The sequence below is a fragment of the Gracilinanus agilis genome, chromosome 1, assembly GCF_016433145.1.
Source record: "Gracilinanus agilis isolate LMUSP501 chromosome 1, AgileGrace, whole genome shotgun sequence".
Taxonomy (NCBI): Eukaryota; Metazoa; Chordata; class Mammalia; order Didelphimorphia; family Didelphidae; genus Gracilinanus; species Gracilinanus agilis.
In genome coordinates, this window is record NC_058130.1 from 707,931,927 (window position 1) to 707,959,426 (window position 27,500).

The 27,500-nt window shown below is 40.8% G+C and overlaps 1 protein-coding gene across 2 annotated transcripts in view; it reads right to left on the reverse strand.

The window, feature by feature from the left end:
* OLFM2 (olfactomedin 2) overlaps positions 1 to 18,408 on the reverse strand; it is a 44,294-nt gene extending 25,886 nt beyond the window's left edge. The window contains exons 1-2 of one of the 2 annotated variants that reach the window (XM_044658370.1): positions 18,304 to 18,408; positions 9,703 to 9,737 (exon numbers count right to left, since the gene is read on the reverse strand). In XM_044658370.1, the coding sequence (XP_044514305.1) occupies positions 9,703 to 9,737; positions 18,304 to 18,408 (140 nt within the window). Of the gene's footprint in view, positions 1 to 9,702; positions 9,738 to 18,273 lie in introns of both variants that reach the window. The other variant, XM_044658369.1, reaches the window with a different exon arrangement.
* Between the last annotated feature and the right edge of the window lie 9,092 nt (positions 18,409 to 27,500).

Sequence of the window (27,500 nt, forward strand, 5' to 3'; positions counted from 1 at the left end):
GAGAGAGAGAGAGAGAGAGAGAGAGAGAGAGGGAGAGAGAGAGGGAGGGAGGGAGGGAGGGAGAATACCAATATTAGTCTGACATGATTTGCTTCTGATGACACCATGCTGGCTTTCTATGATCACTACTTCCTTTCATAAATGACCACTAAACAGCTCTTAAACAAGGCATTCTAGAATTTGTCTAGGAATCAATATTAAGCTCACTGGATTTTAGTTTGCATTTTCCATTCTCTTCCTTAAAAAAAAAAAGAGAAATATTTACTTCTCATATTCTTCAAAATCTTTCAGAGACCACTGAGAGTAGTTTAGTACTCACATCTGCTATTTCCTTTCTGTACCATAGAATGTAGCTCACCTGAGATAGGTGACGGAACTCATCAAGGGTAGCTGTATGCTTATATATTTCTTTGCTTATGTTGGGAGATGTAAGCACATAGTTCATATTGGATTTCAACCCTTTTTTAGTCCTCTTTGTTCAGCCTTTTACAATCAGAGCTCATTCTCCTTGGCAGAGCAGACAGAAGCAAACAAGAGTTGAATTGTTCTGCCTTCTCTTTATAGTCTATTATCATCATCTCAACCACCCCAAGAAGCAATCCTATTTTTTATTTGATCCTCTTCCCTAATATAACAAAAAAGAGCCCTCAACAAATCTTGCTCTCGTCCTTAAATTCCCTTGCCAATTTTTCATTCTGAATTTAGCACTCAATACTAATCTTTAAACAATATGCAACATTTAAAAATCTGTCCTGTTGATCTGAATAGGCAGTTTTCTGATGAAGAAATCAAAGCTATCAATAATCATATGAAAAAATGTTCTAAATCACTCTTGATTAGAGAAATTCAAATTAAAACAACTCTGAGATACCACCTCACATCTATCAGACTGGCTAATATGACAGTAAAGGAAAATGATAAATGTTGGAGGGCATGTGGCAAAATTAGGACACTAATGCATTGCAGGTGAAGCTGTAAACTGATCCAACCATTCTAGAGGGCAATTTGGAATTATCCCCAAAGGGCTATAAAGTTGTATACCCTTTGACCCAGTAATACCACTACTAGGTCTATATCCCAGAAAGATTTTTTAAAAAAAGGAGGGGGGCAGCTGGGTAGCTCAGTGGAGTGAGAGTCCCCTAGAGACAGGAGGTCCTAGGTTCAAACCCGGCCTCAGCCACTTCCCAGCTGTGTGACCCTGGGCAAGTCACTTGACCCCCATTGCCCACCCTTACCAATCTTCTACCTATGAGACAATACACCAAAATACAAGGGTTTAAAAAAAAAGGAGGGGGGAGGACCTACTTGTACAAAAGTATTCATAGCTTTTTTTGTGGTGGCAAAGAATTGGAAATTAAGGGAAGGTCCATCAGTTGGAAAATGGCTGAACTGTGGTATATAATGGTGATGGAATATTATTGTGCTGTAAGGAATGATAGAGTGATTTCAGAAAGAGCTGGACAGACCTACATGAGCTGATACAGAGTGAAATAAGCAGAACCAAGAGAACTTGTATACAGTAACAGCAATATTGTGGAATGATCAACTGTGAGAAGCTGTTATCGGCAACACAATGATCCAGGACAATTCTGAGGGACTCATGACGAAGAATGCTATCCACCTCCAGAGAAAGAACTGTTGGAGTCAGAATGCAGATGAAAGCAGATGATTTTTCAATTATTTATTTGGGTTTATGTTTTGGGGTTTTGGTTTTATAAGATTACTCACAAAAATGAACCGTATGGAAATATGTTATACATGATAATACATGCATAAACCAGCTTGAATTGCCTCCAAAGGGAAGGGAGGGAGATAAATTCAATCATATAACTTGGGAAAACTTGAGTGGAAATTTGTTATATGTGATTGGTAGTGAATAAAATGTATACTGTTACCTACCTTTCTTCCATTATCTGCATGTGTCTTTTAAAAATCTAAATTGGTCAGTGAGTTCCTTATGTATCCATATCAGTTGCTCTAGGTCACTTTTTCTCTCATCAGAGCTTGTTTCCTTCATGCTTTTGAATTTCTTTCTTGAGAGTAACTCATCCCTCCAGGATTGACTTCTCCAAAAGACTTTTAGTTGATGGGATTTCACTTACTGTCTTTCTGAATATTTTGAAATAATTTCTCCCTAAATCTAGAATTTGTATCAGACATTCTGCTTTCATTTACTCTATCACAAATTCTAAGATGGAGTTCTTGCTTTCTCATTTCCTATCATTTCTACCTCACTGGTAGCTTTCTCTTGAATGGTGAGAATTAGACCCAGAATAGAAGTTTCACTGGTTGCCTCCTCTACTTTTTTCCAAGGATGAAATGTAAGGATGCAAGTCAAGAAATAATTAACTTTCTGCCTTGAGTTGAAAGAATGTTCCAGAAGAAGTTGAGATAATTGAGGGATACCCCATCACTCTTATACCATGCCTACATTTCCAGGCTTGTCATATGTTCCCAAAATTCCTTTTTCTATTTCCTATTTCTCTCTAGATAGCCTGCAGGTACACTAATGATAACATTGTTCCTATCTCCAATGATCTTCACCCAGAGGTCTTGTGGTTACTGAATTTCTTCACAAGAGTAAATCCTTGTCATTTACGGTCTTTCTATGATGCCACCAACCCAAACTTGTCTTTGACCTATTCTACTCCTTTTGAATAAAGTATATCCTTCTAAAGCCATGTTCCATCATGAGGCTAAGCTCACCAAATCCCAGTGATATCTATGAGGTACCATTTGCCTTTTTGTCCCCTATACTTTGTATATTTGTTGAGAGAGAGGGTAGGGAAATGAGGGACCAGACAGTATTCTCGAGGCAGCAGCTAAAAAGGAGTTCCTTCCACATCCCTATACACAGGCACCTTTATCAAAAATTACAGGACCTCAAAATAGGAAGGGATCCTTAAGGATCACTTATAGGCAGTTCCTGAACCAGATTCCCCTGTATAACATGGTCAATGGCTTCTGCCTAAACATACCTGATAAACAAAAACTCCCTTTTCAAAGTGGTCCGTTTCACATTTTGTTGTTGTGCAATCATGTCTGACTTTTTATGACCCCATTTGGGGTTTTCTTGACAAAGATTCTGGAGTGGTTTCCTATTTCCTTCTCTAGCCCATTTTATGTAAGAAGAAACTAAGGCAAATGGGAATTAAGTGACTTGCCCAAGGTCACACAACTTGTAAGTGTCTGAGGCTGTATTTGAACTCAGATCTTCCTGACTTCAGGTTGGGTGCTCTATCCACTATATCACCTAGTTGCCTAACATTTGCATTTCTCTGATTATTAGGAAATCTTTCCTTAGACCAACCCTAAGTGTCTCTTCCTTAGTTGGTTATATTTATATATAGCTTTATATAGCTTGTCTGCACTTGTTTGCATGTTGTCTCCCCCATTAGATTGTGAGCTTCTCAAGGGCAGGAACTGTCTTTGTGTCCCCCTTTTTTGGTATCCCCTTCACTTAGCACAGTTGTCCAGCACATGATAGGTGCTTAATATATATTTGTTGACTGACTCTCCTCAACTTCTGCTCATTAATTTTGGTTCTGCCATCTTTCGGGCAAGCACAAGTCAAATCTCTCTTCCACATGACAACTTTTCAAATACAGCATGACAGCTATCATGTTCCCCAAGTCCTCTTTTCTCCTGGCCCATCAGGCCCAGTTCTTTTAGCTGATCTTTGCAATGCTTTATCTTTTCTTTTCACTAACTTGGGGGTGGTGGCAGTGCACAAACAAAGAAGTGAATGTGGGTGGCCTCAGCCTGAGGGGACCCTCATACTTTTTCACAAGCTTTATGAACCAACTCTCCCCTGCCAATTCTTCTCTCATGCTCTTCTCTCAACTCTGGCAGGATTATTCTTCCAAGATATTAAGCAGGGAAGAAAATAGACATCACGAATCTTTCTAAAATGTCATGTCAATCTCAGGACCCCCCAACTCCAGGCATATGGCAGCATTCTGTTTCCCTTACTCATGAGACGGATGGCTTTAGGAATAGAGGACAAGCTAAGAGGATAAGAATCAGGGAGGGAGGCTAGGTGGGGAAACCAGGAACAGTTCCTATAGAGACATTTAGTTGAGAAAGTGCAACACATCAGTCCTATCCATCTACACCTAACTGTATCCTTCCCTAGTGTTTCTAAGTTATAGCCTTTCTGAGTCCTCACCAAAAGATGCTCTTATTATAAATAACAAACATTTGAAATTCCATTCAAAACTTTGACAACTTGTGCAGGAGATAATGTAGATGTCTTCAGAGTGTGAAAAGAAATTCTTGGTTCTCTTTGTCTATTCTGAGTTTACACTTATGAAAAGGGAATCCTTTATTCTCTTTGTCTAGTTGGAGTTAAAGCTTTGGTTAACAATAACTTAAGTACCCCTACTTAGTACCTCAGTAGATGATGAGGAAAGGATTAACTATTAACTCTCCTTTGTCTATTTTTGAATTAATCAACAAAGGTCACCCATACTTAACCTTAGTAGGTGCAACCCAGATGCTAACTGGGTAATAACTTAGTAACATGCGAATCCAAACTGGATGACAACTCAGAAACGTGTGAATCCTAGGAGAAGAGTTAACATCTTTAGAGGTGACAAGTCAGTCCCACAGACACTGCCCCCCTGGGCAGGGCTGGACAATTTGGAAACTGTGATTGGCCCCTGTGAAGAGGGGCAGGAACAGGAAACTACCATAAAAGCCACGAAATCCCTGATCAGTGAGTCTGGTGAAGGTGAGTCTAGTGGAGAGTGTTCTCCTGGAGACAGTCTTTAAGGGAACTTCACTGGAGACTACAGCTTGGATGGTGACATCAACTTGGATTCTGACTCCTGGACTACTTCATTGGGTGAGTGGAAAGGGCTGACTACTTTCCTGGTTTCCTAAGAGACTAGCTTCCATCTTGGAGGAGGCCTTGCAGTTACTCACTACCGGTCCTCCTGGCCGAGGACTAATATAGGTATTTTCTCTAACCTCTCTCACATTTCCCTTACTTTATTGTTTCCACTCTATTTTTTAAAAATATTAATGTTTTTTAATTTTTTATTTTACAGTAATATAAGTTTACAATAAATTTGTTCTAATATTAATGCATACCCAAAAACTTCAAACTATAGAAATGCCATGGATTGTTTAAAAAAGTTATGGGACTTTGCTTGATAATTCTGTCTGATTCCAAGAGAATATAAAAAGAGCCACTGCACAGTGCCAAAGAACCACAAAGTTACCTGCATAGTGACAATTGAGCACAAAGTCAAAGAGACCAACCACTCCAAGTGGAATTGATGTAATTTTGAGCCAAGAGAAGAGAACTTCAACTTGTTTGGGTTTTGAAATTGTAGCTGTTTTGACATATGTCAGAGGCTGGACTTCCCTGAACCCCATCAAGCATCTCACTTTCGCTGCCATTCTGGTTCCTATAATCTAGTTCCTTTTCTGTCTCCCATAGTGCAGCAAAATTTCTGTAGTCCTGGCTACTCATTTTTGCTGCCATTCTGGTTCCTTTAATCTAGTCCCTTTTCTGTCTCCCATAGTGTGGCAAACTTTCTGTAGTCCTGGCTACTGATTGGGTAAGTGCATAATTATTTAAATCACTTTAATTGGGTCCTGATTCAAGGACTTGCTTTAGTTTCGTTTTTCCTTTACTTAGATTGCTTTAGAAATAAGACTTAGATATTTTATATTTCATCCACAAGTTGTTTTTTCTTTTGTTTGGATTATTTTATGTTTTTAATTTCTTTTGCAAATTGATTAATATATCTCATAACTCAGCCATGCAGCCCAGAGTGATCCCTGTATTATTATCTACCCCGGGGGGGGGGGACTATGTTATTGTTGTGAACTTTGATATGAATTTGAGCAATTTTAGTTTCCACTCTATTTTGTAAATAAACATATGAGTTGAGATATAATAACTCCAGGGACCACGACCATGTTATTTCACATAATTTAAATTCAATAACTAAATTTAACCTTTACAAGAGGAGGCTTCTGCCCAGAAGCACATTAGGACATGACCCAGAGCTGGGACCTGGGACCAACCACCATTTTTAGAGTCGATCAGATTATAAACCTCGAATAGCTTTAAGTTTCCATGTGACTGGAGAAGACCTATCTTCAGGGGATGGGAAAGACAAGGAGCTTAACAAAATAAGCTCTACTCTGTTAGTTTTGGTTTCTACTCTTAATCCTTTTCTTTAAATAAAGCCTATTTGTACTTGACCAAACTTATCAATAGAGACAAGTCTTGAAAGGATTTTTAGGCCAGAGAAATTTTGCTTAATAGTTTTAGAGAAACTGATGCTTCCATAGTATCATTTCAGAGACATTGGGTAGTATATGGTATAAGATATTGGCCTAAATCTAGTTTCTGCCAAACCTAGTGATAGTGATATATGCAATCATCATGTTAGATAGAGCTACAAGATAGCTTTTCTCAATATCCTCCCTTTAAGTAGAAGTAAATCCTGAGAAAGACCTAGAAGACTGTGTCTATGGGGAAGAAGCAAGGTGATTGGTAAAAGGGAAGAGAATTGAAGGGAAGGATACATCCCTAGTTGGACACTGTGTGGGGACAAGTGGCAGTGCAAGTTAAAAGGAAATCTGAGAGTATGGGTTGTTTGGTAGGTATGTCCCACATCTCCAACCTGATAATGGTGGGTGACTAGATAAGGAAAGGGGTCTTCTCTGGCTGAGCCTTACAGGTAGAAAAGGAAAAAAAGAATAGGGCTACAGAAGCCCAGAGAAGACTATGTGGGAAGAGATTAGTCAACAACGACTAAAGAAAAGGCCAATGGATTGAGCAGTTAAAAGCTTGTCAGTAACTTTGAAGAGAAAATTTTCAGTAGCATGATGAGTCAAGAACCAGATTTCGAGGGGATAAGAAATGAATGGTTGGTGAAGAAATAGAGGCAACAAATGTAGATGGCTTCCCTGTCCCAGGTTAAACCCCTAATTCCACCCACTAACCCCTAACCCCCCCTCCATAGACTGAGCTTTGATTCCCACTCAAGACTGACACCCAATCCCAGCCCCAGACTGTGACCTCAACTCCACCAGTAATTTCTCTTTCTTTTGGGCACTGTGTGGCCCAATGCTGGAGACTCATTTTAGACTTAGGAGTTATTAGAGACTCTACCCATTTGTCAGGAAACTTCAGGACCTAGGACAGGGAGAATCATGGTCAATAATAATAGTTTGATTATAGCACCGTAAGGTTTCCAAATGTACTTAAAAAATACCCAAACTACAGGGTTTTTGTTTGTTTTATTATTTCATGTAATTATTATTATTAGAGTATCTGCATAGAAAATTAGATTGAGATCTGGCTTCACAAGCAAGAAGACAGGTTCAAAGCCCTCCTCTGCCACATACCAATTGTGTGACTCTGAGCAAGTCACTCTGTGCACTCCAGGCAATTTTCTAGGATTAAAAGTTGGAGAGAAGGTATTGACCTGCATTGGTAGAGGAGAGTCTCCACACTGAAAAGATCATATATCTGATAAAAATTATCTATTCACTATCTACATCTATATAATAGATATCCTTCTGTGTGTGATAGAGATATATCCCACAGATAAGAAAATGCCTGCTCAAAGACAGGAAATTACTTACCAATGCTAGTAAGTGTCACAATCAGGATTTAGGGCTTCTGATTGCAAATCCAGTTTCTTGTCACTACACTGTAAGCCATCCATCCCCCAGAGCCCCATCTGGGCCTGCTCTCATTGTCTGACTGTGACACAGGCTTTGAGAAATGACATCTTCATGTGTTAGCAATGCAGGCTATACCACAGTTGCAGGCTCAAGCAATGGAAGGTCACAGAGAAGTGAGTCAGAGTGGTTTTTAGTTAGGAACCTAAGAGGTCATCTAGACCAACCTATTCAATTTTTTTTAAACCCTTACCTTCTGTCTTAAAATCAATACTGTGTATTGGTTCTAAGGCAGAAGAGTAGTAGGCAATGGGGGCTAAGTGACTTGCCCAGGGTCACACAGCTAGGAAGTGTCTGAGGTCAGATTTGAGCCTAGGATCTCCTGTCTCTAGGCCTGACTCTCAATCCACTGAGCCACCCAGATGCCCCTCAACCTATTCAATTTTACAGATGAAGAAACTTATAAGGGAAGTGATTAATAGAATAGTCACCCAGGTAGGAAGTGGTCATCTGAGACTTAAACTCAAGTCCTAAATCTACAAGTTAATCATCATTCCTCCCCCTCCCCCGCATTGAACTGTACTATGCCCAAGAATTCAAAATTCCTAGCTCTAATACTGTAAATGTGGAGAGGGAGGGCTGTAAAGTCTGAGTGCCTCTGCGAAGAAGAGAGGAACCTTTCCCATCTCACCTCATCCCATTGCTTATCCTGATCTGTTAACATATACAAATGGGCCAACATAGCCTGATGTGTGGCAGACATCCTGCCTTTGCCCTAGGTCCCACCTACCTGTGGACCATTAATCAGCTTCTCTCTTTGCCAGCTTTGATACTCACACAGCTGCTCACTTGCCTGCCTTCCAATGGGGTTAAGCATCTAGGCAGTGTCTGAATTGAAAGGTTGGAAACCCAGCCCCAAAGAGCTCTGCCCTTGCTTCCATCAGGAGACAATGGGATCACAGAGTGCAAGTTGGGGAGTGAATAGGGAGGATAGCCCATTTAACTGATTCATTCTAATTACAATATCTTTATAAGTACCTTTTTTATTGGAGAAGAAGATTTGCTTGGTGGGAATCCACAGCATCAATTTGTCTCATGTCCCCAAAGTCACATAGATTGGCCAAGAAGTAAACTGTATTAGGAGAGACACTTTTCTAGGTTAATGATGGCCTCTCTAAGGTCCTTTCCAACTCAGCTTCTGTGACTGTGATAAAGCCACCGAGATAAAGACAGAGTGAGGGAGGACCACAGAGAGTAAATAGTATCGAGAAGCACTGAGGGAAAGGCTCATTGACAGATAAGAGACAAAAGACCCCAAAGAAAGTGAGATCAAAATACACAAGCTGGGCCACGGACTAGGCTTCAGGGCCCTAGAGGGGCAGGCAGGGTGAGCAGACAGACATACAGATCTTTCTGCCATTTCCCTCCCTCTACTTTCTCAGGCCAAACCAGATTCTGAGGGTCAGCAGCACCAGCACGTGACCTGCCTGAGCTTCCCTCAGCCTATTCTTTCCTTGCTGCCCGCCCCCTGCAATCAGCTCCCTTATTTAGGATGAGCTTGCCCAGCTGCAGCCTCACCAGATGTTTCCATCTTGGAGCTAGAACTTAGCCTGCTGGGTCCTAGAGAGACACCTGAATGGGCAGGATGAGAAAAGACAGGATCGTGGGAACTGGAAGCAGCATATCACACTTCTCCCTGTCTGGCTCAGGCTACAGGCGTTTGTAATTCCACCTTGACCCCAACCTATCACAGGCCCAAGCTTTTTTCTTGACCTCTCTTTTATCCTCTATGTAATTCAAAACTATGTCTTGGGTTGAAATAACAACAGCTCATATTTACATTGATTGTGTTTTAAGGTTCAAAAAGTGTTTCACTTTTCACAGTATCATGTTTGATCTCATGACAGCTCTGTAAGGTAGATGATTTATTATTGAAGAAACTCAAGTGACTTGCCTAGGGTTAAACAGCTAGTAAGTATGGGATCTGAACCCAACTCTTCTTCTTAACTCCAAGCCTAGTGCTCTCTCTAGTATACCAAATTGATGCTCAACACAACCTGTGTACAAGTTAGAGGCAGAGACATAAACTTAAGTTCCCTAAGATGGAAGAGACCTCTAAAGTTACTTGGTCCACCCATCCATTCAAGGCAGGCATATGGAAACCCCTTTATAAACAACCAAGACTAGTTAAAGCTAGTCTTTGACTAGATGCTTTCTTTTAGTTTAGGAAGGTTCCCTTCATGGACCTGTTCCATTACTGAAGACCTTTAACCAATGGGAAGTATTTTTCTGTATGGAAGTGAAGTATGGAAGTACCTCTTTGAAACTTCCATCCATTGTTCTTAGTTTTTCTCTTGGGAACCAAGCAAAACAAGTCTATTAGACATATTTGAAGATAACTATTGTGCCTTTCTCTGAATCTTGTCTTCTTTTGGCTGAACATCTCCACTTCCTTCAGCCTTTAATGGCATGGTCTCCAGTCCCCTTAACATCTTGGTTGCCAACCTTTTGATGTTCTCCAGCTAATTAATATCTTTACTAAAATGTGGTACCCAATCCAGAACATAACATTCCTGATGTACTCTGAGAAGAGAAGAGGACAGTGGGATTCTTATTGTCATCACTGAGGACACAAGGCTTCTAGAAATGCAGAGAACTGAATTTAGCCCAAGATCAAAATAGCTTTTTTGCTGCCCTGCCATAATGTTGGCTCATACTGAACTTGCAGTCTATTAAAATGTCCAGGTCTTTTCAAATGGTGTCTTGCCATGTCTCCCCACTCTTGTACTTGTGCAGTTGGCTTTCTGAAGCCAAGTAGGAGATTTTACATTTAGGTCGATTGCATTTCAATTTATTAGATCTAGCCCACCATGATCTTTTGGATCCCAATTATATTGCTTGACATGCTAAAATCCCTCTGAGGTTTGTGTCACCTGCAAATGTTATTAGCATGCCATTTAGGCTTCCATCCAAGTCACTGATAAATGCCTTGGGGAAAAGAGGAATGTGGAAAAAAAGAAATAATACAGAAAGAGAAAGCAAATGATAGACAAAGTGGAATAGAGACAGATAGGCAGACAGACCCAGAGATAGAACCAAAGCCACAGAAACAAGAAGGCAGATCCAAATAGACACAGGCACAGAAAGTGTCACAAACAAATGGATGCAAAAAGGGTAGAATCAGAAAGATCCAGAAAGAAAGAGAAAAAACACAGAAACAGACATAGAGGCAGACAGATTCAGAGAGAGAAAGAAAGGTAGAGATATGCAAGTTTCTTAAGTTCTTCCCTTGGCCTTCTGTCTAATTTCTCTTAATAGAGAGAGAAAACATTTATTAAGTACTTATATATTCTAGGCACTGTGCTGAGTGTTTGGGGATATAAATACAAGCAAGGAAGATAGTGTCTGCCCTCAAGGAACTTATATTTTAATGGAGAAAGACAGCACATAAGGAGAATCTGGAAAGGTGTGACTACTTATGAAGCAGCATGGTGAGGAGATGGTTAGGAACTGGCATAAAGGCTTGATTTCCAAGAAATATAACTTGAAACCTGTTAGAACCAGGAGTCCAATGGCTCATCTTCCTGAGTTCAAATGTGGCCTCAGACTTGGCAGTTTGACCCTAGCCAAGTCCTTAACCCTGTTTATCTCAGTTTCCTTATCTGTTATCTGTTAAATAAACTGGAGAAGGAAATGGCAAGCCACTCCAGTATCTTTGTTAAGAAAATTCCAAATGGGATCACAAAGAGTCAAATATGACTGAAAAATGCCTGCATCTCCACATGGCTGTCCCACTGGCTGTCCCACTCAAATTTAACAGACTTTATCTCTAATTTTGGTCTTCTTTTTGGCATCAATATTTCTGCTAATGAAATCACTACCACCTAATCTCTCATGCTAAAAACCATACTCCGCCTCCATAAAACCCCCAACAAACTTTAAAACCGTCTGTGACATTTTTTTCCTCTTGTCTTTCAACCAATCAGTTGCCAGACCCTCTTGATTCTATATAACATCTCCTATCCATTTCCTCCTCTCGGTTTCCACTGCCACCATCCTAGTATAGCCCTATGTATATCACATTTTAGGATTATTACAATAGCCTCATTAAAGGTCTTCCTGCATCTACTCTGTCACCTCGAATCTGTCCTTCACAATATTTCCATAATAGTCTATCTGGTGAGTGAAATTCAAATTCTTTTGTTTGGCACTCCATTCACCTACAATCTGATCATACAAATACACACACACACACACACACACACACACACACACACACACACACACACCTTTACCTTCCATCTCAGAATCAATACTAAGTATTGGTCACTAGGCAAATGGGTGGTAAGGGCTAGGCAATTGGTGTTAAGTGAATTGCCCAGGGCCACAACAGCTAGGAAGTGTCTGAAGACAGATTTGAGCCCGGGACTTCTCATATCTAGGTCTGGCCCTTTATCCACTGAGCCACCTAGATGGCCCTAGTTTTATGTCATATATCTTTTCTACATGCTCTATGTTCCAGACAAAAGACCAACTTTCTGTTGCCTGAAAATCACCATGCACCCTCATGATTGTATCTTTGCCTCTTGTTGTATCCTCAGAGTTCAGCACAGTGGCTGGCATGTAGCAGGCACTTAATAACAACCTATTGATAGATCAATCTATTGATTGATGAGTGTTCCCTATGTTGGCAGTTTCCTCCTCTCTCTCCCTCTCCGTCTATTGAATTCCTATCCATCCTTTAAAGTACAACTCACCTGTTATCTATTCCAAACTTTTTCTAATCTCACCAATCACTAAAGATGTGCCCCTTTTAGACCTCACATGACACTTGGTTTGACAATCTCTGATGCACCTATCAGGTAGTATCCTGTAATACTATGCATTAGAGTAAGTCAACAAGAATTATTAACGCATTTATTATGTGCTGGGGGTACAAAGAAAGTTACAAAATAGTCCTTAAAGAACTTATATTTTAATGAGGGAAGAAATACATACATACATATATATATGAAGACGGAAGATAACCTCAAAAGGAAAGCACTAGCCATTGGGCAGGGGAGAGCCCAGGAAAGGTTTCCTGCAGAAGATGGGATCTGAGCTCAGCCCTGAAGAAAGCCAGAGAAACTAAGAGGTGGAGGTGAGGAAGAGGAAGAGCATTTCAAGTAATGGGGGTGGAAATTCTATGAGGGCATTGATCATGTCTTAATTAAACTATAAGTTCCTCCAATGTCTAGCATAGTATAATGCACACTGTAGCTGCTTTAGAATAAGATAGATAACACATACAGATAGATATATCCATACCTGGAGGCACACACCAACACAAAGAGAATCATACACAAATATGCAGATTTACTGAGAAATACACATAAACATACACAGGAAAAAAGTGAAATATCCACATATGCAGAAAAATACAGTGGCAGAGAATAAAGACAGAGAGAAAGGCAAAGAGAGAGGAGAGATAGAATGAGAGAAGGAAAGAAAAGCAAAAAAAAAGATATGAAGGGAGAGAAAAACAGAAAGGCAAGAGATGAAAAGAGAAGAAGCAGGAACAGAGAGCTGGTAAGGATAGAAAAAACAGAGGGTGTGAGAAGGAACAGAGAGGTAAACAGAGATTTAGAGAAGATAGAAACAGAGACACAGAGGAAAGTCAGAGATGAAGAAGATAAAAAAGAATGGGAGAGAGAGAAAGACAAAACAGAAATAGTGGGACATATAGAGAACAGACACAAAGAGAGAAGTTGAAAGAAGAGAGAAGAAAATGAGAGTCTGATGGGGATAACAACAAAAAGGCAGAAAAAAAGACAAAAGGAAAAACAAGGAGACATGGATGACGGAGAGATAGGAGAGGAGAGAGAGGAGGGGAGGAAAGAGAGAACAAACAGGAAGAGGGGAAAGAGAAAGAATTAAAGAGAGTGAGGAGAACAGAGACAAGCAAAAGGACAAAGAAGGAGAAGGGGAGACATGGAATAGGAAAGATGTAGAGGTAGAGGGAGCACAGAAACAAGGAGGAAAAGGTAGTTAAGAAGATACAGAGAAGGAGAGATAAAGATAGAAAATCTGGGAAGTAGAAATAGAAGAGGAGAGTTGGAGAATGAGAGAAGCAGAGAGAAGGGAGAGTAAAAAGAATGAAAAGGAAAGGCAGAAGGGGCAAAGGGAAAAGTAGAAGCAGAGGGAGTAAAAGAGGCACAGAGACACAGAGAAATGGAGAGAAGTGTAAAGAGAGAGAGTCGAGAAAGAGAAACAGATACAAGAATGAGAGTTAGAAGGGAAAAGAGAGGTAGAGAAGAAAAGAGATGGATAGAGGGGAGAGAGAAAGACAAAGAAAGAAATGTGCTAGTGATGAAAACAGGGCTACAGTGAAAAGATGTAGAGAGAGGCACGGGAAGAGTAAACACACCCAGAAAGAGACAGAAAGTGAAACAGATATATAGTTATTAAGATACAGATATTGAGATCAGCTAACACTAGATTCTCCCCCCCTTGTACTGAGTATCCCTGAATGCAAGTGGGCAGCAGTGTTATCCTTCAAGCCTGCTCTCTTTTGGAAAGAGGAAGATATAAACAAACACGAGAACCAGAGACATATGCAGAGACACAGATATATGATGAGACACCCAGTGAAAAGAAAAGACACAATCCATAGATAGAGATGAAGACACACAAACATATGTATGTATGTATAGAGAGAAACCAACACATATAGAGCTCTAGTAATAGCCATACAGTGATGTACAGAAACACACACACACACACACACAAAGAGAGAGACTGACACAGAGCTAGAGGAGAAACATAGCTACAGGAAATAATAGCCAACATTTATAGAGTATTTTAAGGTCTACAGAGTGCTTTATGAACATAAGCATATTTAAGACTCATAACAAACCTGTGAGGTAATTACTACTACAGGTAACCCTGTTTTACAGATGAAAAATTGAGCCACAAAAGAGTTAACTTGCCTGTGAAAGTAGGTGTAGAAGGCAGGATTCGAACAGTTCTTTTGACTCCATGCTCAGCATGTTATACCACACTGAGTCTCTTATGCACAGATACAGAGAAAGTAAGAGAATACAGAGAGATAGACACAAATAGATAAAGATAGACATAAATATAGGCCTTCAGAGAGATACATGGAAAGACATAGCTGCTGGAAGACACACACAGATAAAGAAATAGATATAGAGAGATACTAGCAGACATAGAAATAGAGGTAGAGGACAGATACAGCTAGAGTTCTCCTGGGAAGGAGTTATAGGAAAAGAAGTCCAGAAGGCTCATGAGGACCCAATTCATTCCAAACCAACATTCTCAGGGCACTAAAGGCAACTGTAAATCCACACAGGAGCTGAAAAATCTTTTGATCAATGGAGTTCACATACACTGATGTATGTGAGAACTAATTTTTAAAGCTATTTTCCCAGATGCCTAACTTGGTTGATAGTTTCTTTTTTTTGTCTCCAGATCTTACTTCTTGGTCTTCCCCAAAACTATCCCTTTGCTTTTTCTTGAAGCCCAGAAATATCTAAGGTGTTTTGGTATTTCAAACAAACCGCAGGAAGTGAGTTAGAGGTGAAAAAAACAGTAAGTTTATCAGTAAGTTTATTCATATCAGCTGATGACTGGATTCAGGCGCTTTCCAGCCTTCTAGGGTGCTGAGAAATCCCTTGATCACTGGCCATGGTGCTGAAAAACTCTCTGAAGGGTTGGAGGTGGGCAGCATTACTTTTAACCTTAACATTCCAGCTTTAACTATTCATTGGACCACTTTTCAAGTGTGAGCAATGGAAGATGGGGTTGGGAGAGGCCTAAGATAGGCAGCTATTATCTTGGCGCCCCCCCCCAAGACGTCTGCTGATTGTGTGTTTCTGTGTGCCTGTGCTGCACTTCTGTATGTATGTATGTGTGTGTGTGTGTGTGTAACAGTGACTGTCACTAATGTCATCCTAGACTTCATCAATAGATGTTTAGTACTCAGAACAAAGCAAGTATAGGATTCACATTGAATTCTAGAAATAAATGGATTTCAGAGACCACTCAACTCTAACTCCTACCAGAAAAATGGTTATTGTTGTTTAGTTGTGTACAACTCTTTATGAACCCATCAACCATAGCACACCAATACTGTCCATGAAGTTTTCTAGGTAAAGATATTGGAGTGATTTGCCATTTAAGTGACTTGCCCAGCGTCACGCAGTTAGTGTCTGAGGCCAGATAAAAACTCAGGACTTTCTGACTCCAGAACCAGTGCTCTATCCACTGAGGCACCTGGTTGTCTCAGCTATCTTTCTATAATCTCCCTGGGTGTTTATTACTGTTTGGTCAGCTCTAATTATTAGAAAACTTTTCTTTCTATTAAGAGAAAAATCTAACTTCCCATAATTCATTATTCAAGTCAACCATTCATTAAGTACTTAGTATATGTGTAATGCACATATAGTGTTAGGCACTAGGGACACAAAGATGAAACAAGGATTTCTATCATCAAAGAACTTAGTTCTGCACTGGAAGGAAAAGAGTGTAAATAGAATAAAGCTAATCCCTTTTTCACAGATTTTTGGATATTTGAAAGCAGTAATCACCATCTAACTCTCACTCTCTTATCATTCTTATTTCTCCTTTGGTTCCTTCAATGGCTCCTCATATAAAATTATTTTGACTCCCCTCAAAATACTGGATACCAGTCTACATAGGATCTAGATTGTTGAAATACCTCCTATAATGTTATTTTATCCTTCTTTTTACCCTTCTACATATTAGGTCCTACAAAGGTACCAAATTAGTAAACCTCAGGAGATTCAAAGGGCTCACTGGGAGTAGGGGTAGACTCAGCTCTGAAGTGATTCCTTGTTTAGCCTTCAATAATCCAATCTAGCAAACATTGATTAAATACATATATATGTATATATATGTATATATATACCCGAATTCAATGCTGGAGAAAGATTTTATATATATATATATATCCCTGTATGAAATGAAATAAGACTAGAAAGACAAGTTGTGGAGGATTTTCAATGACAGGTTATATATTTTGTATTTTATTCTACAGGCAAAACCAGAGGGTTTTGAGCAATAAGAGGAAAAATTAGACATGTAGTGTTGCTGTGTGGTCTTGGGCAAACCCTTCTTCTCTTGCTGGGCCTCAGTCTCCCCACTGGTAAGGTCTCTTCCATTTCTGACAGTCTATGAATCTAAGACATGATTTCTAGTTTCTAAAGGGCATCAAGTCTTCTCAAAATTCCCTTTTCCCCCTTCCTCCCCTCCTCTTGAATTAAACATATCTCATTTGGAGACATGATCACACCCAAAGGACTAGACTTTGGTTCCAAATCTGCCATGTACTATAGGCCGTCTCTCAATCAGAATCAGGAAGAGCTCTCAAAATGTCCCATGTACTGATTATGTTCCCACCTTCCATTTTAAGGGGTGAGGGGGTAGACTCTACTTGTAAATCAAGGAATTATGGGGTGAGGGGCAGTTTCTGTCTCAAAACCAAGCAGAATCAAGCCAAGAAACAGTCCCCTAAATCCTGGAAAGATCAGGTGGAGGGGAGTTACAGAGCTGTTTCTTGAGGACAGAGGAAAGAAGTAGACACACAAGGAAAGAACACACTTTTGGGGAGGTAGGGGTTGTGAATTTGTGCTACTCAACAGGCAGGTCACTATTATTCTCCCTTATAGGAAGCACTTTTCTGCACTTTGGGATGGGGTCAGTAAGGGTTGGTTCTGTCACTATTAAATCTTATTTTTGGCTTCATTTCCCCTGGAGCTATGGGCAGTCCTAATGCTTTGCCAGCAAAATGGGGGGAGGCAATCCCAGCCACCTCTGAAGATGGCATCATGCCCAGTCCCAGTGCAGCTCCCTCTCTGGACCAACTTGTTATAGGAATAAATATTCAGCACATGGTGAAATAGGTAATGAAGGGGAAGAGATTTGGGGTGGGGGGAGATGTGCAAAGACAGAAATCCAGAAAGCTAACACTCTCAGACATGCACAGCAATATCCATACTGTAACTGAGACACAGCAACACCTAGGACAAAGTAAAGAGACAAGCAGCATCAAAGAGAGTCTCACAGTAACACAGGAATAGAGGGCCACACAGGAACAAACACAGACTTGCACATAAACACTCAGCAATGCATACAGCAAGAGCCAGACAGTAACAGACCCAGCAATGACACACTGAGACACCCAGCAGCATAGACACCGAAGCTTGAAGCTTGTACATTCCTGTATCCGCAGTTTATTCTGTTCCCTTTAAGGGTCGGGTTGCCTAGCACACTCAATTGGAGCTTAAACATTCAAAAGAGAACGGGGCATCGGGGGTAGTCGACAGCCCCTTCACCCATCCAGTCCTCTGGAGGGCATCAGTTTTCCCGCCCGGGGTTGGGAGACAGGGTGGTGGAGCCGGTGCCCAAAGGCGGGGGAGGAGTGAAAGGTGGGGGTGCACAGTGTGAGGTTATACCGCCTTCCAGACAGCAGACAGATAAATCTGCCACCGGCGTCTACGCTAGAGATAAGAAATAGGGTTTTCCCAGAGAAGCCAAGCAATGGGGTGCCGCCGAAGTTCATCCCCTGGAGCCCACCACGCCCCCCGCCCCGCGGTCACTCACGATCCTCTCGGAGGTGCCCGCGCGGGACACGGTCCCGTTGAGCCCCACGAGCGAGGGCAGCGTCTGCGACATCCAGTTGGTGACCATGGCCATGGTGCTGAGCACAGCCCCGATCTTCAGCAGAGGCACCGACATGGCTCCGCGGCCGTGGCCGTGGCCGCATCCCCTGCCCGGGCCGGCTCGGCCCCCGCTGCCCCCGGCTCCCCGCGCCTGTCCCGCCGGCCTCGCGGACTGCGGGCCCGAGACGAGGGCGTACGGGGACGCTTGAGCACCTAGGGCTGCGGCTCTCAGCTCTGGCTCTCCCGCTTCGCTTATAAACCCCGCTACACCCGCCCCCCTCCTAGGAGCGCCTCAGCCGGCACTTCCAACCAGCCTGACGTCACTGCTCCTGGGCTCCGCCCCCGCGGGACTCTCCCCCCGGTGCCACGCCCCATCGTGGCGTAGACGAGCGGGTCACGCCCACTTTGTCCCCGCCCCCGCTAGGGGGACCCCCGGCTTTCCTCTCCAGTGACCTGGGATAGTGGGAGTATTCCTGGGACCTCAGCGGCCCCGCCTCCAAATCCTAAGGGAAGACACGCCCAGCGCTCCTAGCGGGTCGTCTCAGGTTCCCCGACTGCAACCGCATTAGCTGGAATGGTCAGGAGGTCATGAGAGGTCGCTAAAGTAGGGATCCAGCTCCAGGAACCCCGAGATCTGTCCCAAACCCGGGAGCTCACAGGCCCGAGAGAGCGAGATGAGGGAGTGCAGGCGCTCCTCAGAGGTTCTCTTATCTCCCTCCTTTAGGGCTGGGGAGAGAGGGCATAAGCCTTCTTGGTCCAAATTCAGTACAGACTGGGGGAAAAAAAGCTTTAGATTGAGGGAGGGCATTATATTGAATGAGGGCAATATACAGAAGATACAGAATTATGGAGACATCCACCTGTATAGGGTGCGAGACATACACTGTATGCAGGACAAACAATGCAATTCGAGTTTAAATAAGACCCAAAGAATGAGATGCAGAGAGAGAGAGAGAGAGCGAGCCATGGAAAGTCGCCAAAAATAGATTCATCCCAGTTCCATTCCACCCCCAAAATGATTAAGTGTAATTTTATAAACAAATTTCTGATCGTTTTGTTTATTCTGTCTCCTTCTTTAGACAGGGGCTCCCAAGGGCAAACAATCTGTCTCTTCTCTGTGTCATTTTCCTCATCCCTCCTTCCCATCCCCCTCCCATCTTGGCTAGGCTGCAGGCAATAGAACCATAGGCTAGAGCTGGAAGGGACCTCTCATTTCTACTCTTCATAACCTCTTCCATCCTTTCCTTCCTACCAAGTCAGGAAAATTAAGTGGCCTTCCTACTTGTGAGTTAAATCCTTTGCCCATATGCTCTTGATGCCGTTTTTCTCCCATTTTCTCCAAGACCTTGTTCTAGCAGTTATCTCCCCTCTCTCATACATCTTCAATTCCTGCCTCTCTACTGGCTCCTTCCTTTCTGCCTAAAAACATGCTCAGCTCTTTCCTATCCTTCCTTTGACCCTGATGCCTCCTCAAGCTATTATTTTATCTCTCTTTGCTGCCACACCACCCACACACTTCTCAGCCTCTTGAATTCTGGCTTCTATTCCCACCACTCTAATGAAACAGTTCTCCAATGTCACAATGTCCCATCTAATGCCTTTTTAAAAGGCCTCTTTCTCTTTTACTTTTCTATAGCAGTTGATAGAATTGACCACCCCCTGCTTCTTTATACCTCTCCTTTCATGTGGCATTGCTCTGTTTTGGTTCTTGGTCTCCCTGATCATTTATTCCTTTTCTGTCTCTGAATCTGGGAGTTGGAAGGGATTTCAGGTTGATCATTCTAACAGGTTTAAGTTACTCTTTGTAGATAATGGTCATCCAGCTTCTGCTAAAAGCCTTCCAAAGTGTGTGTGAGTGTGTGTGTGTGTGTGTGTGTGTGTGTGTGTGTGTGTGTGTGTGGTGGTGGTGGTGGTGACTGGGATCTAGAGGCAGCTTATTCTTTTATTTTGGGATAGCTCTAATTCTTAGGAAGCTTTCCCTTCTACCAAAAAGAAATTTGTGTCTTGCAGCTTCCACCATTCTTCATGTACTCTTCTCTAGGGCCAAGCAGAATAAATCTAATCCCTTTCCCCCTGGCAACTTCTCCCTACTCTTTAAATTTGTGACCCCCTCCTCCCAAGGCTCTACCATCAGCTCTCTTTTTTTCTTATAAACCCTCTCCTTCAGGGAGATCACACCTAATTCCATGCCTTCAGCTAATTCATTCATTTTTGGCACTCCCTCTCCTTGAAGCCCTGCCATCTTCATTGGTGAGTGAAAATTTACCTGGCCCACTCTAATTAACTGACCCCCAAATCCCAGACCATTTTTTGCTTCCACATACCAACCAGCCATATGAATACCAGGCTACCTTGCCATCTACCACTATCATTCCTACAGTCCTCATCCCACTTCTCTCTCCAACTCTTACTCTGGGCACAATAATTGTATCAAATATACTACTGCTTCTGGAAAAGCAATGTCAATTACTGTTTTATGGACCAACTCACCATCCCATCACTCTACAAACCAAAACTCTCTTTTCTATTCGCCACTCCCCTTTACATGTTGCCTTTCCCTATTAGAATGTATATTGCTTGAGGGGAGGGACTCCCTTACTTTTAAATTTTGGACCCCCAGAGCTTACCATATCATCTGGGACATAGTCAATAGATAATAAACATTTAGCAAGAACCTACTAGGTGCTAGGCAAAAATAAGCTAAGAGCTGCATTTATAAAAAGAAGCAAAAGAGTTCCCGCCTTCAAAAAGCTCACAATCTAATGGAGAGAGACAAGTAAACAAAAATACATAGAAGCTATGTATAAGATAAACGAGAAGTAAATAAGAATGAGAAGGCACTAGAAATATGAGGGGTTGAGAGAGGTTTCCAATAGAAGAAAGGATTATAGTTGAGACTTAAAGGAAGCCAGGAAGCCAGTAGGTAGAGCTGAAGAGGGAAAATATTCCAAGAATTCAGGAGAACAACTGAAAATGCTAGGAATGGAGAGACAGGACAAAGAAAGGGAATGGACCTATAATTTGATGATATAGGAACTCCAAGATGAAGAAACTCCCTCTACCAAAACAGAGCAACACCTTCTTTGCAATTTATAGTCTTAGAAAGTTGTCTACTCAATATCTGACACATAAATGCTTAATAAATGTCTTTTCATTCATTCATTCATAACAATACATACATAGGTATCTCTAGCCCTGATGATGCTCTTAAACTGCCATCATAATCTTCCAATTGCCTAATCTTTCTTGGATATCTAGCTAGGACCTCAAACTTTCCTTCACAATCTTTCCTCATTTATAACCCCAACCTATAAAAAGGCAGAGAAAAGGAGAATGCCCTATTCTCCCTTTCTCCAGTTTTTCTAGTGTTTAAAGTAGAATTTAGCATCTTTCCCACTAAGTTGGCCTTTCTACTTATCTTCCCTATTTCTGTTGATACATCTAATATCTTCCCTGTCATTCAGGCCTTAAGCCTCAGTCTATTTTCACTTATCCTTTTCCTTCAACCCCACATCCAATTAATCAACATATCCTATTGATCCTACCTACATAATATCTCTTGCATTTGTCTTTCCTTTCCTCACTCTGCCATTAACCTAGCTCAGGCCTTCATCTGGCCTAGATACCACGTAGGAGTTTCCTACGTGGTATCTAGGCCTCTTTAACTTTTCTTTCTCAAGCTATCAAATAATCTCCTAAATTTATTTTAATTTTTAAAAATTATATCACTCCCTGGCTCAGAAATTTTCAGTGGTACTTTATTGAATATAGGATAAAATACAAAAACCTTAACTTATCATCTTAGAACTTCCACAAATAGCTGTCTCCTTTCACAAACTATATACTTTCTCTTGGGCTGTCCTTATGTAGCTCTTCCTGAGAGCTACTCCCTGAGTACCATCTTTGTTTGGTAGCTCATTCAGCTGTGGTGCCTGAACCTGTTCCTGTCTGAAGTTCAATTCCAGACATCCGATACTAACTCTTTGGATTCCCAAAGTTCCTTTAGTCTCAGATCCTGACTGGCCATGTTCCCTGATGAGTTTGGTTATCTTTTATTGGGTAAATAGTTCTGCTACAAAATGACATATATGGAAATGGTGATGAAGAAGAAGGTGAGTACCTTTATCTCCAGAAAATATTATCTTCTCAAGGGCTGAGGTCTTCCAAAGCTGGTTTTTTCCTCCACTATCCAAGCTCACATTCATTATAGTTGTCTCAAGCCTCAACTGACTAGACTAGCATCATGTTGAGTGCCCTGTCTATATCTAAAAGATGAGTAGTGACATTTCAAAAAACTCTTATTATACTATAGTGGTATTGGAGAGAATTATTATAGTGGTATTGGAGAGAAACCCCTTCCCCTCCAATCAAAAATTATTCTCTCTCAAGTTTCTTCCATAGCCCTATAGCAGATCCTCTTCTCCATTTCCAGAGGTCACACTCCTCAGAGCTGTCTTCTGCCCTAAATGACTCCTAAGAGGGCATGTTTTATTTGGTAAATGGCAAATTCTTAGGCCAACTAATGGCTCTCTTTCCTCTTAACCCACTGAGCTTGATTGAACAACTTCATCATGCCTCATAAAGTATCAATAAAACATAGTCCTATCTTTGCACTTCATTTAGACCCCTAAAGTCTAGTTGCTCCCCTTTATTAAAATCATCTCCTTTCATTTCATAATTTCATCAGTTCGGCTAGAGAAGTGAGGGGAATAAATTGATTAGGAATCTCAAGATCTGTACCCCTCCCCATATACATAATAAAGGCAGGAATATTCCAATGCCTCCATGGATTTGCTCCCTGGGAATAGTTTTATCACTGTCTTTATCCCTGTCTACTCATCTGTAGGAGAGGGAAGGGGTTTTAGAATTAAAAAGTTGGGGAACTTGAACTCTATAGCTCTTGAAAGTTTTTTTGGGGAGAGTAGCCTTTATAAGGAATGATGACTAATTGTAGTCTAAACAGCAGAGATTCATACTGGCTGGCATACTGAATGCACACCCTCTAGGAGAATGAGATCTTCAACAGATATGCAATCAAACAAACAGGAAATTAAGTTTAAAAAATAAAAAAGGTTTTCTAAGAACACTAGTTTGATAACTAGGAATGCCTCTGTCCTGTGTTCTAAAATTCTTGGCACCAAAGGCAAGAATTTCTTGCTGGAGATAGAAGATCTTGGGGTTAAAACCATGAAAGGAAGAAGACAGCACATTCTCAGCTGTCCCTCCCTGGCCTCCTCCATCAGTTTGTTGATCCTTTGGCTGAGCATAAAGGCTGCTATTTTTTTTTTTTAAAGAGCTGTTGAAGTCTTGGAGTTTTCAACCAAAAAGAGCATGGCAGAGCCCACTCTTCTCTTAAGGAAGAGAAAGTGCTTAGCCAAAGATTTTAGCCAAAGTCAGGAGCTGAAAGAAGAGAGGTTTCACAACCAAGTACTCAGCCAAACTGTGGGAAAGAGTATCTGTGACTGACAACAATTCTGGAAGAGATTATGTGTCCAGCAGAGACTAGAAGGAGCATCATGATGACATCACTTGTAAACAGAAGCCCTTTGGTGTCAAAAGCAAGAATTTCTTCTCCAGATATGAATCCTAGCTGCACATCTTCCCTACTTATGTGCCCTCTCACAGTAAACCCAACAACACATATTCCACTCATTGTGTGTATACCCCAAATTTAAGGGGAAATGTTTCAGTATTATTATTTTACTTTATTCTCTCATTAAATGTTTTTACTTTGAATTAATCGTATCTTCTGACTGACTCTTTTTTTTTTTTTTTTAATTTTTAACCCTTGTACTTTGGTATATTGTCTCATAGGTGGAAGATTGGTAAGGGTGGGCAATGGGGGTCAAGTGACTTGCCCAGGGTCACACAGCTGGGAAGTGGCTGAGGCCGGGTTTGAACCTAGGACCTTCTGTCTCTAGGCCTGACTCTCACTCCACTGAGCTACCCAGCTGCCCCCTCTGACTGACTCTTAAAGATAAACATCAATGGGACTTATGAACTCTGGGTTTCAATGGATGTGAATCCACACAGTACCTCCTCAAACCTGTGGTAGCTTGGTGAATCCAAGGTTATCCTCATGTGTTTTGTATGAAGATGCTTAACCTGGGATTTTTTTAAATTTCTGAGTTTTTTTTAGTAAGAAAGTTATTTTTCTTTCAGCTGAATAATAGTAAGGGGTTTTTTGCATTTTTTTGTTTTTTTGCCAAAAATATTTTTTCCTCTAAGACTCATTTTGAAATATTTTTTGTTTCTTCACTGGAATTGTTTCTATCAGGTCTAGATTTTGTTATCCTCCCCTTGGGGTTTTTTTTCTTATGACTGACCCACTGTATGCCATGAAATTTCCGAGGCATTATGCTTTTGAATGCAATTGATTATCAATGCATTATGTTTCTTGCCTACAGTAGTATTGCATTTCTGTTAATCACTATTGCTTGAAGTTACGAGTAGTATCAAGACTTTGATTACAGTGCTACTCCGTTGTAGTAGACATTGAATTGGGTGATAGTCCCTACCTTATAATATTGTTGGTGAGCAATTTTCAGTTATTGTTTCTTGGCAACATGCATTTGTTATCAGCTTTACCATTTTTATTTTATTTTTATATTTTTTCAAAACCCTTACCTTCTGTCTTAGAATTGATACTAAGTACTAGTTCCAAGGCAGAAGAGCAGTAAGGGCTGGGCAACTGGAGTTAAGTGACTTGCCCAGGGTCACACAGCTAGGAAGTGTCTGAGGCCAGATTTGAATCCAGGTACTCCTGACTCTGGGCCTGGTTCTCTATCCACTGAACCACCTAGCCATTCCTACCACTTTTATTATTATATGGCACTGTACTTGAATGATTGCAATCTGCATTATTTACTTGCTAGATAAAATTTTAACCAAGATTTGAAGAAAATGGGAGCCCAAACTTTAGAAAAGCCTGGTGAAATAATAGACATAAAAATATAAAGAATACTTCATTTTCAGGAATTGACTCTGAGTATGATAGGAATAAGGACATTTATATAAACATTGAAGGGAGGTATAAGAGATTTGGGGAAATGTGAAGTGACCACACACAGATGCAAATAGGGAGACCTATTCAGTCTTTTTATTTATTTATTTATTTTTATCAATTGCCCCAAGCTGTCAGGCATTCAAAGATGATCAATCACAGTTAGAAAGAGCCTATAAATACATCACTACCATCTCTCTAAAGAGAAAGATCTCTTAGATAATCTGAAATTATAATGAATAGAAAAAGTTTATCACCAAATAAGCTAAAATGTGTAACTGATTGTGAAGAGGTTACTGTACCACCCACAGATGGTGCTGGGTCTCACCCACAATATCCAATTGGCTTCATTATGTCCCCTGGTCATTTTCTTACCAATTACCTTGCAATCCAATGTATACCTTCTCCTTCCCATTCCATTTCTGGGATCATAATCAAAATAATACACACCATAGTCACTGGGAAAGGCTATTCTTATGTCTTCCCATCATTACAATGACTTTCCAAATCTTAATATTCAGTTTACTACTCCTCTGCACATACACACACAAACACACACACAGAGAAGTACATACATGTATGAAAACACTTCTGTGTGTGTGTTGTCTTCCCCATTGGAATGTAAACTCCTTAAGGGCAGGGATTTTTAACTTTTTTGGGTTTGAAACCAGAATTGGGGACACAAAGACAAAAACCATGCCTGCCCTCAAAGAGCATTCTACTAGTCATATTCTTCTAAAAACCACCATTGCCAAATACCAGTTTTGCCAAGCCTTGGTCAAGTATATGGATCACAGCATCTCAGCAAGGAATTTGTACTCAGCGAGAGAAGGCATAAGTGGTCCTCAATTGGCCACAACCAAAGAATCTTTGAGATTACGGGCTTTTCTAAGATTTGGTGGCTGTTATTACAAATTTATAAAGCACTATTCTGCTTTTGCTAAGCCATTGAATGATCTCACTTGTGAATATGTGATTGAGGGGAACTATTAGCAGAAGGGCATGGAAGGTCAATTTCTTTTGAACTCTTTGAAATCCTTCTGAGATTGTTAAATTGGCAAATATATATATAAATTTTTAAAGATATGGCTTGCTGCCTCATACATGCATCACTATTAACCTATGCAGACCCAAAAAAGCTCTTTATCTAGCATCTAAATGCTAGACTGGCAGAAATGGGGACAGTTTTAAACCAAGAGAATGACTATTATCAGAAACCAATGGCATTTGCCACCAGAGGACATAGCAACAATAAGAATTGTTATCTCATATACAAATTGGAATTCTTGACTCTGAAATGGGCTGTCACTGAAAAATTCAAATACCATATGTATAGTGCTAAGGATCAAGTGTGAATGGACAATAATTCATAGATCTATGGTACCTTTTGAGCAGCACCAAGTTGGATACTACCTATGATATACAGGTAGCATCACTAGTCGGCCATAAGTTGAATATATCTACCAGGGAAAACTAAGGCACATACAGTTGTTCAGAACTGAGGGCCAAGGGACACTACTGAAGGTACAGTGCTACCGACTGAAGGGATATAGACTCTCTATGATGCCCAAGAATCTGGGTTGCAATCAAATGGAAGTGTGTCTAAGAATCTGGGAGATTTCCATCAGAGAATGTACTATAAATGCATATCAGCCTTGTATCACTGAACCAATCCTCTTTTTCTCTGATGATTATAACAAAGAACTTCAAGAAGTTATGCAAGTCAAGAAGTAAGGAAACGAATTGAAGGAACTCAAGGCTCCATCCCTATAAAGATTGATTCAAAGGCGGAAGTTAGAATTGTGCAGTGGAATGCTGAATCAGACTGTAACTGATCCCAGACATGGTACCAGGAAGCAATTGAGGCCACCCAACCATTCTGATTTATGGCCATGAAGACATTACATGATGATTCTGCTAGGTATGTGGGTCAAGGGAGAACCTAAAAGCCTAATTTACTAACCCAAGATGGGAAAATACATCACGAAGATGTTTAAAACTTGTGTTCATTATGTCCAAAGAAAATACTCTACCAAAGAAAAGTGTTACCAACTACAAATTAAAGAATATAAATGTTAATGAAGTTTTTCAACTTGCATGTGCTAACTTAAAAAACAAAACAAAACTCTAGAAAAGCAGAAGGTAAGAACATAAGCTACATCTTA